At 36.6% G+C, this 14,634-nt stretch overlaps 1 protein-coding gene across 4 annotated transcripts; it reads right to left on the bottom strand.

Annotated features, from left to right (window-relative positions):
• Window positions 1–115: 115 nt before the first annotated feature.
• On the bottom strand, window positions 116–11,667 carry map2k4a (mitogen-activated protein kinase kinase 4a). 4 transcript variants are annotated; one of them, XM_059559005.1, is made up of 12 exons: window positions 11,445–11,667; window positions 9,155–9,187; window positions 6,297–6,399; window positions 5,205–5,379; window positions 4,918–5,037; window positions 4,712–4,831; window positions 4,575–4,626; window positions 4,360–4,487; window positions 2,388–2,465; window positions 2,154–2,302; window positions 1,876–1,921; window positions 116–695 (listed from the first exon to the last, which is right to left on the bottom strand). In XM_059559005.1, the coding sequence occupies exons 1-12, from the start codon at window positions 11,557–11,559 to the stop codon at window positions 582–584; spliced, it is 1,233 nt and encodes a 410-aa protein (XP_059414988.1). In that variant the 5' UTR covers window positions 11,560–11,667; the 3' UTR covers window positions 116–581. The 4 variants fall into 4 exon arrangements, with proteins under 4 accessions (XP_059414988.1, XP_059414989.1, XP_059414990.1 ...); XM_059559006.1 differs by lacking the exon at window positions 9,155–9,187; XM_059559007.1 differs by lacking the exon at window positions 9,155–9,187 and having other exon boundaries at window positions 6,297–6,387.
• Window positions 11,668–14,634: the final 2,967 nt, after the last annotated feature.

Raw genomic sequence — 14,634 nt, 5'->3', positions numbered from 1 at the left:
CATTTTAAATAAATAAAATATGAAATCATATCAAATAACTTGATAAATGTCAAATCAATGGATTTCTTTCTTAATAAGATTAATTTATATCTAAAAAGCAGCAAACATGGAGTCCTTTCCATATTCCTCAGTTTTATTTTAATAACATAGTCGTTGTACAGTGAGGATTACAGAAACCCCGGCCACCTCTGCATCATCATCATTCACCTTAACATACAAAACACGTTTAATATCACATACATGAAGAGGAGGGACAGGACACGAGCAGATTTCCAGTACGTCGAAGGCTTTCCGAATCATATATTCCACAAGTGATTTCAGAAGTATAAATACAATTCCAGGCTTATTTATTATTTATTTCATTACTTTATATCGGTTTAAAATCACTATTCCGCATCTGCGAGAGGCCAGACCTCCACGCGTCCCATCAGATACGTGTGTGTGTGTGTGACAGTAAGAGCGAGAGAGAGGGACGTGGGTAGGAGGTCTTTTACAGAGGAGCTTGTATTGAACACCGCTGTGTTCTCGTGTGTTTTCCTGTTTTAATACTGCCGTTCTGTGAGAAAGCAATGCGTCTGGTCTCAGTCCACGTACATGGGGGAGCTGGGGGACGTGGGCATCTGATCCAGGATCCTGCAGACGTAACTGGCCACGTCTACCGTACGCTCCTCGTACATCTGAATGAAGGGATGTTTCTGAGAGACAGAGAAGGGGAGAGTTTACTTCAGTCTTCTTCTTCAGAGTTTCGCATGCATCTTAAATGAGCTGTGCCTTTATCACATTTGAAGCATGAAAGACGGCTTACAATGATTCAAAACCAGACTAAATTTGCTGAAACACCTAAAATGACACGAGCTGACCTCTTATTATTATCTTATTTTGTTGCCTCAACAACTGTCATATTTAAGAGTCATGATTCCTGCAATCTTGGAAATAAAACTTGGATAAATTAGGGTGTGATTTCTAGACCGGGAAGAGTCACTGAAATTAATCAAATATAGGACATGGAAGTTTTTATGATGAATATACTTTTCTATTATTATGATGTTAAACTCAAATATATTATTAGGTAGAAATTGCTAAGAAACTGCTATCTGTAAATAATAATAATATGAATAATAATATGAATAATATGAATAATAATAATAATAATAATAAATGTAATTCTGGAATTACCGAATTTAATTATTATTATTGTCGTTGTTATAGAAATTATTTTAATTATTTTAGTAAATCCCCACTCTTAAAATATAAATATAAAGCTATAGATAAATTGTTTTTTTTTTTTTTCAAACGTCAAGCTTTTAGGTTAATTTATAATATTCATAAGGGAAAGTGCAAAATTCAAAGTCTTTTTTTAATTATATTTTTGAATATTAGTGACAAATTATTATTATTTTTTGTGATCTCTTAAATAATATGAGATCATATAATATAACAACAACAACAATTGTCTTGTTCTTATGGTTATTAATGAGAATATTTCCTTACATAATTCCTTTCTGGCGCAAATCATTAATAAATACTATTCTAAACAAAAAATAAATGTATTACTAAAATAGCTACTACAACAATAATTTCATGAATTTAATTTACAAGAATTACAAAAAAAAATGCTGTTTAAAAAAAACGTATATACCCAAATTAGTTTCCTCTTTATTTGAAAAAAAAAAATGTACTGAGACAAACTGCAAATTCTAGCCAATTAAACAAAGCAGAATTTCCATGATAAAGACTAATAGAATTTTCTCCAGTTCTAAATATGAACGAATTCCCTGATATGCCCAGGTTTAGCATTACATTCAAACTTCACATCAACAACCCTTTTATTATCAGAAAAACAATGTGTGGCTTCAACAGGAAGCAGGAACTCACCAGAAGCTCTTTGTACTTTGGCCTTTTTGACTCGTCCTTTGTAAGGCTGTTAGAAACAAACAAAAATGATCAGCTTTAATTAAAACCCTTGAGAGTCAGACTGACAGTAAGCTGAATCCCCAGCTCATGCAGTTGCTGTGAACGAGCAGCAGGAGGCGTTGTGTGCATCACGTGATCTCGCAATAAATCAGAGTAATTACTTCCCTTGAGCAGAGTCAGCGAACTCTCAGAAAGAGGAAAGGCTCGTGTGTGTGTGTGTGTGTGTGTGTGTGTCTCACCACAGGTTGACGAAGTTGATGAATTTGGGGGAGAACTGTCTCTCCTCTGAGCTGCTGAGCTGCGGCGGGTCGCCCTTCACCACCTGCGTCAGCTGATCGAACACGCTGTTCCACTTTGGGTAGGGGAAGCGTCCCGTGGCCAGCTCATACTGCAGCAGAAAACACACAAATCACCTTCAACATTACACAGACGTCCCCTCGGAGATCACATGACCACACCTCATCCTCCCTCACCAGTGTGATTCCCAAACTCCAGACGTCTGAGCGCACATCATAACCCTGTCTGGAGGCGCTGGGGTCTATCCTCTCCGGCTGAGGGACGGACACACAGACACATGAAACACATGGCCTTAATGCATTAGAAATAAATACATTAGGCAGCTCATAATTTGGCATGATGCATGCAATACTAACAACTATTACTATTATTATTATTGTTGTTGTTTATGATGATGATTAGTTAATGATATTGTTTTTTAAAAGAAATAAATGTACTCCATTTCTGGAACAGATTTTTCTGCTGAAGCACTGAATCATATTAAACAAACAAAACAAAAAACCACACACACAAAAAACACTTTATGAAGCAATAAGCGTAATAAAATGTAAAGTTTATAATTTTTTTGTTTCACTCACACTGCTGAGGTTAAATGCATTTTAAAAGCTGACATTTTCATGACATCAAAACAGACTAATTACTTAATTTTATTTCGCTGCTCTTATTTTAGCACGAGTCATCAGTTTATGTTATTCTTAAGAACATTAATGCAATATTTACCATTATTAATACTTGTTCATTTTATTATTAAAAGGTAATCATTTTCTAGTGGATGTTATTGAAACGAAAAAATAAAATAAATATAAGTATTAATATTATTATTAGTTTTTTAATTATTATTGATAATAAATTAAAAAAATACAATTTTCCTCCATTTCTGAATCATTGTCGTGTTTCAATCAGAATTACCTCACACTTCTGAGGGTACATGCGTCACGAATGCTGTTTAATGTTTTACTCACAAAACTATTTTAATTGCCAAGACTATTTCATTTAATACATTTCAATCAGAATAGCAGTTATTCTAAGTCCTATATATATCATAGTTTCAGAAACCCTGAGACCATGGGTTCATTCCTCAGCACACGCACACACACACACACACACACACACACACACACACACACAGATGAAATGTCTTGCTCTGGATGAAGCGCAGCAGGACATCTTTTCCAGAACATCAGACTGTCTGCTTCACCGGCCGAAACAGATGTGCTCCCGACACACAGCAGCAGGACTGTGTGTGTGTGTGTGTGTAACAGCTGTGCGTGTCAGTCAACACACTGATGTCATAATGCAGTGATGATGATGATGATGAGCTCATGGCTCAGATTAGAGTATGACATCATCATCAGCAGCAGCAGCAGCAGAGCTGAGCTTCATTCACAGACACTCCTGCACTTACATCACTCTCCACACACCCGGCTTCAGAAAAGAGGAGAGGAAGTTACTCAGTTCCTATTTGTGGAATTCACTTTTTTGGCCAATAATTATGAAATAAGTTGTTGTTTTTTCTAAAAAAATGTTACAAAAAGTGATCAAAAATAACAATGTTACAAAAAAATAAATAAATAACTGAATAACACTTATTGTAGCAAAACAAATTATGTCTGCATTTATCCATGTTCAAAAAAAACATTGTTATAAAAACGTAATATGGAATAAAAACTAAATCTAACATGCATATTTATTATGTTTGTCCATTATATTTATGTTTATCTAAATAATATAATAATAATAATAATAATATAAGTGTATGTATATAAAACGTATCTCAGTTTCCACAAACATATATGAAGCAGCACAACACTTATAATAATCAGAAATGTTTCTCGAGCAGTAAATCAGCATATCAGAATGATTTCTGAAGGATCATGTGACACTTAAGACTGGAGGAATGATGCTGAAAATACAGCTTTGATCACAGAAATAAATTACTTTTCAAAATGCATTAAAATAGAAAACAGTTATTTTAAATTGTAATAATATTTCAGAATTTTACAGTTTTTACCGTGTTTTTAATCAAATAAATGCAGACTTTGTGAGCAGACGAGACTTTCTTCTGTTCAAAAACATTTTAAAAATCTTTTCAACCTCAACTTTTGAATGTTAGTGTACATATACGAATATAGAAATGATGAATCTTACTGCCATGTACGGTCTGCAGCCTGCGTCCCTGGTTTTGGCGATGGAGTCGACCAGCTGTCCGCTGATGCCAAAATCACACAGCTTGATGTTGCCTTTCCTGTCCAGGAGGATATTTGATGGCTTTATGTCTGCAGAAAGACCATGAAAGAGCTTCAGTCAGCGTAAAACAGACCCACTTACACCTCCTCAAGAAAAACACAGAAAGACTCTCTTACCTCTGTGAATAATTTTCAAGTTTTCTTTTAAATGGTTAAGTGCTTTCACAGTCTGAAATGACACAGAAGAACAAAGAGCGTGAACTGAACGCCTCGCTCTGTAAACGCCAAAGAAAACTGAATAGATGACAACTCACAGCTAGTGTTATCTTCCCTAAAATCTCCTCGGGAATCACTTCGTCTAAAGAGGAATAAACGTATTTGTAGAATTTGTCGAAGGAGGTAGACATGAGCTCCATGCATATCCAGCAATCCCCCTGAACAAGAACCAGACAGAACCAGCGTCGTGAATCAGAAACACTCTCTTCAGAACATGAGACGGCTTGCCAAAAACCAGACACACCTCTCTGAAAAGAGCCCCGTAAAACTGGACGATGTAAGGACAGTCGCTGCTCCTCATGACCACATCCAGATCCATGAGCAGCTGCTTCTGTTCGCGCTCGTCCACCGTCGAGCGGATCCGCTGCCACACAAACACACGGATGATACCACGACTAAAGGCCCCAAAAACGTTTCCACAAATTATCATCAAAACGTAAGAAACTTCTATTTTGTAAAAGGTTTAATTAATGGGTTTTAAAACCTGAAGTATAGCTGCCAGCGATCAGTAACCTGTGATGCGTGTCTTACTTTGACAGCCATGATCTGTCCGCTGGGTTTGTGCACCATCTTGTTGACGGAGCCGTACGCTCCTCGGCCGATCTCACCGAGATCCTTCAGGTCTTCGGCTGTGAAGTCCCAGTGCTGCTCCGGAGAGATCTTCAGCTTCCCAGACGACTCGATACTGTGTGTCCGCAGCCGCTCTCTGAAAACACACACACACACACACGCACACGCATGCTTGTGAAGGCCATCGTGGCTGAGGCTGGAAAGACAGAACTGGACAGCAGTCCTGACACGGTCCAAAGAAGCCCCAAAACTCGCAGGCTGTAGATTAGGGGTGCAATTCAATATCCAATAATCTGATGACTATTTGAACCAATTTGGATAGAAAAAGCTAAAAAACAAACAAACACATAGATCCATTTCACTGGGGAAAGCAATGTTATGAACAGGAGACGTTTAGCAGGAGGCAAGCTAAAACGATTTAATCCACTCCACTCCAGCCCATCGATTAAAGTCTTGAGAAGCCACAAGCTGCATGTTTGTGAGAAACTAATGCATCATCAAGATGTTTTTAACTTGGTCTAAAATCAGTACTCTATCCCTAATATTTCCTTCTCCAATGAAAGAGTCGTCTCATCTGAATCAGGAGTGAAATATGCACAGATCAAGCACTGTTTAATGAAACAAAAACAGACCAAAACAGTGGATTTCGAAGTGAGAGGACGACAGGAGATGGACCTTTTCACTGGAAGAAGCTTTATTATGGATTATAGACTCGCATTTTAGCTAGAAGCAAAAGTTAAAACATCTCAATGATGGATTTGTTTCTTACAAACACACAGCTTTTCTCTTCTCAAGACATTAACTGATGGATTGGAGTGGTGTGGATTACTTGTGGATTATTGTGATGCTTTTATCAGCTGTTTAGACTCTCATTCTGACGGCACCCATTCACTGCAGAGCATCCATAGCTGAGCAAGTGATGTAATGCTACATTTCTCCAAGAAACAAACTCATCTACATCTCGGATGGCCTGAGGACGTGTACATTTTCAGCTATTCTATTCTTCAGCAGTTCATTTAAGGGGTAAATGGCCACGAGATGGTCTGTACTCACATGTGTGGGTTCTGGAAAGGAAGTCCGGCCGTGTTCAGAGTGATTCTGGAAGTGGGTTTGATTGGAGGATTGGCAAAATTTAACTTCAGGGCTTTACGTTTACCTGACAGAGGAGGAAGAGACTGTCAGGTTAAACACCACAGTAAGGAAACAGCCATTTCACGCCCAAATCAACACACTCATATAGCATGAAGATAAAGTTGCAGGTGTATTTTGTTCAGGTTGCCACAGGATGAGATCTCTAACTAAGCCATGGAAGATGTGAGAGGGTCGTGTGAAGAGAGACATGCACAGGAGAGGAACCCAAGAGCCAGTTTTCCTAAAGCCATCAGGACATCTTCATCACATGATGTAGAAAAAACATGGAGGGTGACGACGGCTTTAGCAAACCTGGCAGCAGAGGACAGGGACTGCAGTCCGACATGCTTAAACCCTGCGTTTAACACCACTGAATCAGCACATCTTTCCCCAGCTACATCCACTCGTGGCAGACAACCGAGGGTTACAAAGATGTGATCACATCCGGACACAAAACAGAAGATCCAAATCAAAATCGAAAGAAAGAAACTTAACTCCACCACATGCAAAACCCAACATAACCCAAACACAAAATGATGCATGAATCTGTGATGTGCAAATCTTTATGGTTTATTCAGAGAGCGAGATGTGCTTTATAAGCACTAACAATAGCCACCACAAAGATAAAGCCAATCCAAACAACGTGGGAGAAATAGTAAGCATAAAAAACTGAAAATAAAGTTTCTGTAATTATATTCGGGTAACTGAACTTTTAATGCGGTTCAGGGCTTCCTGATATCTAATCTGAACAAATTTTACAAACCATGATCAAAGAAACTATTTTGGTCCGTTTCCACCAAAATAATTGAATCCAAAACCAAAAATAATTTTATTTTTTACTGAAACACAGAAACCACAAAAAATATTTCTAACACTACTGTATTTTTGTAAGGAATAATATAAGACTGCTTAATTATTAACCATCTCTTTAAATGACTAACATTCACATTATTTTATATCATTCAGAATTGTATACCAGTATTTTGAACAGTAACCCTATTCAGCTTTTCCTACTGCTCTTTGTTTAAAAACTTTAACTTTATCGTTACCGAATGATATGAAACATTATATCGTGATTATTTTTAGCTATGTTGCCCAGCACTAGCGAATAAGTGAAAATTACACGACAAAAGAGAAATTAAAACAATGTTAACATAAGACTAACAATACTTAAGCACCAAAAACCCTTTAGATTCATGGAAGTAAGTGGAAAATGTGAGTAAGCACATCTCTGTGAAGTTAAGCACTGTTTCCCCTCCACCGCAAGAATCCAGACATTTCAGAAACCTCACTGCATGTGCGTCCATGTCCCAACAAGCTGGTGTTTGTTCGAGATGCTCATGCCAAAAACATCCCAGCAGTGCTCAACACTAAACAAAATGCAAACCCCAGAAACAGGGAAGACAGCTACAGCCCCCAAGGCAATGTTGACTGCACTGGTTAGTAGAAAACCCCTCCTAAAACACCAGCAGAGCTTCCATTACTGTGTGTGAACCACTGATCAGTGAGGAAAGTGCATGCATGATTATGACTGAAGAGATCTTGATCAAGTAAAGGCTGGTTTTAATTTAAATCAAATGAAAGTCAGGACCAATCGACTGTCCCGGAGTGAATATTTGTGCCCCAAAGTCAATGGAAGCTCCAAGCTTTAGACTTGTGCCGATTTCTCACTGAGCTCCTCTTTATGTACTCGTCTGAAACTAATGTGTGAAGATACGAGTTACAGAATGGAAATACTGACTAGTGGTCGACTGATTTAATGGCTTGAATTGAAATATCTAGAGAGACGGGAGGACGAATTAATTCTGACATTCTAGACATAATAAAACGATCTGGTGATGAGAATGAGAGAAATACTTTTTCTGCACAATAAAGTACTTTTTTTTTTTTTTTAAAGTACATTAACATTCAAAAGCCTGGGATCAGTACAATTTGTTATGCTTTTGAAAGAACTTTTTTATGCTCACCAAGATTATAATTATTATTATTGTTAAATATTATTGAATATTATTGAAATATTACTGTATTCATAATTTATATTGATTAACATCATATAAATTAATATATTAATTATAAATTGTATTACATATTAAATTATATATACATTACATGCAATAAAAATTAAATAATACACTGGTAAACTAAACATGTCTGTTAAATACAAATGGCATACAAATTAATGAACAATTAGATTATTTAATTAGTTGTCATTGTAATAATAGTAATAATAAATAAATAAATAAATAAATAAATAAATAAATATATATATATATATATATATATATATATATATACACACACACACACACACTAGGGAAATTTGATTCCTGCTTTACAATTTTTTTTATATACATATATATATATATTAGTGCAGTCCATCAAAACTATCATGATGTATAAAAACTCAACTAAATAACTGAATTATGCATTAATTATTTGCATTTTTTTACATCATGGCAGTAGTTGTTCTTAATTTACTAATTAAGGTACGAGATTGCTTTACTGTTTTTCTTTAGGTAACATATTTCTGTATTATTATTATTATTATTATTATTATTATACAAACAATATAATTTTCTTCATGTGTTTATTTTGATCATTTTGGGGTTAAACACGTGACATTTTCCACCTTCTCTGCACATGATAATGATAGGATGCGGCTCGATGTGTCCTAGACCAGCACAAGTCTAGCAGAAACCGTGTGTGGATGGATTAGTGTCGAGCAGACGACAGGCTTCCCGAAACCAGCAAACAGACACGGCTCAGAAGGGTTGGCTTACTTTGAGGAGGTCCAGACAGGTTTATCTGAAACCCTGGTGGTGAGAAGAACAACGACACATGGTTTGATCCAGAAAAACACCTTCATCTGTTCAAATCCACCTAAACCTGCTCTTCAAAGCAATGAAGTGAACAGCACTGAGCATCTGAAGCTCGCTCAAACCAAACCTCTGTGTCGGGATGTGCATCAGTGAGAGATGTGTGTACATGCAGAGGAGATTCACACACAACAGCAGGACGCAAAATACCAGACTAACAAATGAAGACGGCAAAACAAAAATGAAACCATTCAGATATAAACAACAGTTGTTCTGGGTCTCACCGTGGTCCGGCATCAGGGAGGATTGTGGGTAAGAAGAGGCAAAGAGATAAAGGGAGAGAAATATCATGAAGAGAAATATCGAGTTTCATTGCTTAAACAACAGATTTAAAAGAATCTGTCCAGCTGGAACGTCAGACTGTAAAAAAATAAAGTCAGGGTTGGAAAAGAAGTCACGTTAAGATTATTGCATGACAGATACAATGAAAAAAATAAAAAATTGGAAATCTGAAATTGCTAGTAAACTTTAACAAAATTATTCCTAGGAATCGCAAGTAGCACATCAAAATCAAATGTGATGCTCTGACGCTGAAAGACTGAAAGTTCTTGTTAAATGCACTCCATTATTCTTTTATTTAAAACGTATTAATGACAATAGACAACAATAAGGAAGTTTTGCAACAATGATGCACAAAAGTTAAACGTGTCATTTAATACGCAGCTGGTTTATCTGAACACAAGAACGCAGAGATTAACTTCATAAATCATGTGAAGATAATTCATGCACTTCCTCTTCCAGTGTAAAAGTGAATAAACCTTCCCAAACGAAGCAGAATCCCGTCACAAAGCGCTTTCAGGAAATACAGGAATGATGGTGTGGACGAGGAGATAATGGAGAACCACAGAAGAACAGAGAGAAGAGGCAGGTTTCTACATTCTACATTGAGGACGTCATCCTACCTTCCTAAGACAAATAGTCTTTATAACTGTATAAAGAGACCGAAACCAATTCAGAAGTGAATCTCTCAAAGAACATGTAAGCTTCATATTTCATCCCAAAATCTGGAGGGAAAATGCATTATGCATAATTCTCATTACTGTTTTATAGTAATTTTTTATATAATCAGCTGGTTCAAACCTGCACCTTTTCAGTTATCAGCCTGTATCTTTAACCACTGAACCACACCACGTCCAAAATAAACCACTGAGAGAGTCACTATGATCTAAATGACTCATATTCAATCATGCATATGTCATGTGGCAGATTGGGTCATAAAACTACCCACATCACAATCATAAACATAAACTGCGGGCCAGGGGACACTTGGGGGTTCAAGGAAAAGTTTTGAGAAAACATGTAGAGGTAGTTATGATCATAATAATAAATTATCATAATTGAGTAGAAGTATAAATAACATATAATAATTTGTAAATATATAAAAAAAACATTTTTAATAGTAAAGTACTAAGTGTGTGTGTGTGGGGGGGGGGACACATAATAATGTAACTTAACAGAAAATAAATATTTTCTTATAAAAAAGTACAGTATAAATTGGGTTTTCCAATAAACTAACTTATATAAACGAGAGGATTGTCATATTTTGGGGAACCGTGGCATCTAAAAGAATGAAAATGCCTGGTTTATGATATTTAAATCATACAGATTAGCGGTGATTTTACTATTTAACAGAGTAATTTTCTTCACGAAATCAGGTATTCGTATATCTATTGTCCATAAATAACTGAAATACCATCTTAGTATTTCCATTTATTAAAAAACGACATTTTAAATGCCCCAAAAAGCCTCGCATTTACCTGAAGTTCGCATTAGCATTATCGCACCGCTAGCCACCAAGCTAAAAATGTCAACAAACTTCAACGACAGTCAGAATCCAAACGATGACATTAAACCAATAACTATAATACCAGCTGCAACATGCACTTAGAAAATATTAATTAAGACTTAGGCTACGTAGTAAACAATGCAATTATCAAGCTGAGAAAATGAAATATTAATGGGCCTGTCACTGTTTGACTGAAGCAGTTAGCCGTGCGGCTACAGAACACTGAAGTTACAATTAAAACTACTCGTGTAGAGCAGCTAAACAGAGCTTACTAGTTTAAAACACACACTTGAGAGCGTGTAAACGCGATTGTAAGTCGAGATCTGAACTTGTAATGCGGTATGGTCGAGTCTCGGGTGGTGTGTGTAAACTGTCACCGGGAGCATGTGCGGTTCGGCTGGTTCTGACCTTGCATGCTGCTCATGGTGCTGCTGTGCTGGCTCTGGTTCGAGTGGAGCTGCGCGCTGCTGCTGCTCAGGCTGGAGGTTGCTGAAGGGTTACTGCTGGGGCTGGACGTCGCCATTCGGGTTTGACTTCCAGCAGCCAGCGCTGGGCTGCAATCATAGACTGGCTGCACTGCAGAGACAGAAACAGAAACAGCAGAGCAACCTACAGCACACACACATCCACACACACTCACACTCTCACTCTCTCTCTCTCTCTCTCTCTCTCTCTCTCTCGCTCTCTCTCTCTCTCTCTCGATCTCTCTCGCTCTCTCTCTCTCTCTCTCTCCCATCGTTCAGCTGGTGCTGAGATCACACAGCCAGAGAACTCACACACACACTCAACCATTCAGCCCACACAAGTCATCAACACGGAGAAAGACAAGTCACCCACTGGACCAACCAAACGCCATTAAAACCAACACAAATTAGAAAGTTAAATCAGTAAACTGAGTACAGTGACTGATGTGAATCTCAGGAAAACACTGATGATGTACAGACTCGGCGAGCACAGTCTGACCGTATGATGGGCCGCACAGACAAACCTGCTCTCCCGTGAGGAGAGACTCTGCTCCCACTGCATTCTCCAAAAAGAGATGCACTTCCTCACATAATGCCCTAAACCATCAGAAAATAAACTAAACATTTATCTTAATGCTTTGGCATTTTGTCATGCTTATAAAGCTATTTGAATTTAATTGAATTGAATTGTTTGTATAGCTGTTTGTTTCTTGATTCTCTCTCTCTCTCTCTCTCTCTCTGTTACATTAATGTCAAAGTATTTTACATGTGTACAATACAGAACATGATTGGACCATCAAAGTAAAAAAGAGACAAAAAAAAGAGTAATAGAGAAAATAAATGAATAAATACAATAAAATCTCTTGCACACTTTATTTTTACTTATTAAGATTTTTGATGATTCAATACATTGTACATTGTACATTGACTGTATTTCATTGCCTTGTACCCAGATGTGCAATGACAATAAAGTTGAATCTAATCTAATCTAATCTAAAGAAGAATTTAAAGTCAAAAAAGTCTCTCTGTCTCGCATGCACACACACACACACACACACACACACACACACACACACACACACACACACACACACGCATGTAGTTTGCAAGAAAAAAATGAAATTGTTTTAAATAACAAAATTTGGTTTTATGCAGAGGTGGGTAGTAACGAGTTACATTTACTTCGTTACATTTACTTGAGTAATTTTTTGGGGTAACGAATACTTTTCGGAGTATATTTAAAGATGGGTACTTTATACTCTTACTTGAGTAAATTTTTGGGGAAAAATCTGTACTTTTACTTCGTTACTGTGTGTTACGCTCCTCTCGTTACTTTATCTTAATGCAATAAATGTTATAATGCTTCAGTTTATTCCAAACGCGCCGTCTACTTTTCTCTGGGCAATGAGCGATGCCCATTCGTGAATGATTCATTCTTTTGAGTCAATTCTTTTCAAAGGCTTGATCAAACCAATTGGCAAACGAGTGAATTGGTTCATGAATCAGTTTGAATGAGTCGTTCAGTTCCCTGCCGCACGCGCTGAGCATCTGAAGTGGTTCACTCGAAGTTGTAACGTTAAAGAACAGAAAGAGCGTTGAAAACGTGGCTGGAACTGCACTGAATTGAAATCTGCAAAGGCTATTATTTGCTAGCGATGGAGATCTTTATTAGATGAACACCGCGTGTGCTGTCTACTGTTTAACAGGTAATAACTTGGGCTACATTCGATTACAGGACACGATAGCACTGTGACATTAGTTTGTTGTACGTGTGTGGCTTATAACAGAGGGGAGTCAAGTTGAATGCAGCTTCCAAAAGACAAAAAATAGCCGATTAAGATTTTATTAATTTTAATACAATCACACCTGTGCAAGTACGTTCAGCGAGTCATATTATCAGCTGCTAAATTCAGATCTGTGATTGCTTGCTGGCGCTGAGCCAGAGATAGATGCGTTTATACAGCGCTGCGCATTATAACCAATCACACATGATTCTTTTGAGCTTATTAAAGCATTGGCCAATCAGAGGCGTTCAGATGAGTCATCGCTAAAATCCCGGTGCTTCCTTCACTCGCTCGATGACTGAATACCTCTTTCTGGCGAATTCTCTCGTCAGAAACAACAAGTGCAGATGTGTGTACGAATCTTTAATTAAGATATTGATTTCACAGTGTTAACGGTTTCAGTGATTTTAATGGGAGTTTCTGAGAGTGATTGAAATCTAGACTGTCAGTGAAAATTATCTTTAATAATGTAAATGTTATTTGCTCTCTTTCTGAACAATGAAAGATTAGTAGCAATATTTATATCACATTAACTTTCAATGTTAAATTCACATTTAATATAAAGTCAGTCGTATTAAAAATATGTTATGGCATGACACCTATATCTGTTACTTAAGTAAACAGACAGGGTTTTATAATAAATTACATAAATTGGAGTAAAGGCTGATGAAATATATACATTTATACACACACACATACATTACATACATTTTATCTATATATCTAAATAAAAATAGGCTCAGTACAGTATATATGACCCAAAGTAACTAGTAACTAACTACTTGAGTAGATTTTTTATCCGATACTCTTTTACTCTTACTCAAGTAACTATTCAAGACTAGTACTTTTACTTTTACTTGAGTAAATATTTCTAGAAGTACTTTTACTTTTACTTGAGTACAGTTTTTGGGTACTCTACCCACCTCTGGTTTTATGTGACATAAAATTTGCAGTAAAACAGTAGAATGGAATTGAATTGAATGAGACTGCTGTCCTTAGAATATTGTAGAATCTATCTATCTATCTATCTATCTATCTATCTATCTATCTATCTATCTATCTATCTATCTATCTATCTATATATATATATATATATATATATATATAATAGAATAGAATGGAATAGAATAGAATAGAATAGAATAGAATAGAATAATGAGATGGAAACACCTACAGAGTAAACAATGGAGCGAGGAGATTTTGCATGCATAGAAAATCATATACAAAATATTTTTTCCAAAGTTCATGTTCAAAATTCATTCAGATTCATAAGTGTGTGTACTATGTAGTTCTCTCTGAATCAGTTATGATTACATGAATAATGATGACGATAACTATTTGTATTCAGTA

Source organism: Carassius carassius, chromosome 9 (genome assembly GCF_963082965.1).
Source record: "Carassius carassius chromosome 9, fCarCar2.1, whole genome shotgun sequence".
In the NCBI taxonomy this organism is placed as follows: domain Eukaryota; kingdom Metazoa; phylum Chordata; class Actinopteri; order Cypriniformes; family Cyprinidae; genus Carassius; species Carassius carassius.
Note: the sequence above shows the minus strand (reverse complement) of the source record. Positions and strands in the feature narration are given on the sequence as shown.

Excerpts from the sequence above, each read along its gene's own strand:
- map2k4a (XM_059559005.1), bottom strand. The coding sequence starts at position 11,559 with ATGGCGACGTCCAGCCCCAGCAGTAACCCTTCAGCAACCTCCAGCCTG. Across the intron at positions 5,380-6,296 it reads CCTTTCCAGAACCCACACAT|AGAGCGGCTGCGGACACACA; the intron begins GTGAGTACAGAC and ends GTGTGTTTTCAG. Across the intron at positions 4,488-4,574 it reads CTTGAAAATTATTCACAGAG|ACATAAAGCCATCAAATATC; the intron begins GTAAGAGAGTCT and ends GTCTTTCTGCAG.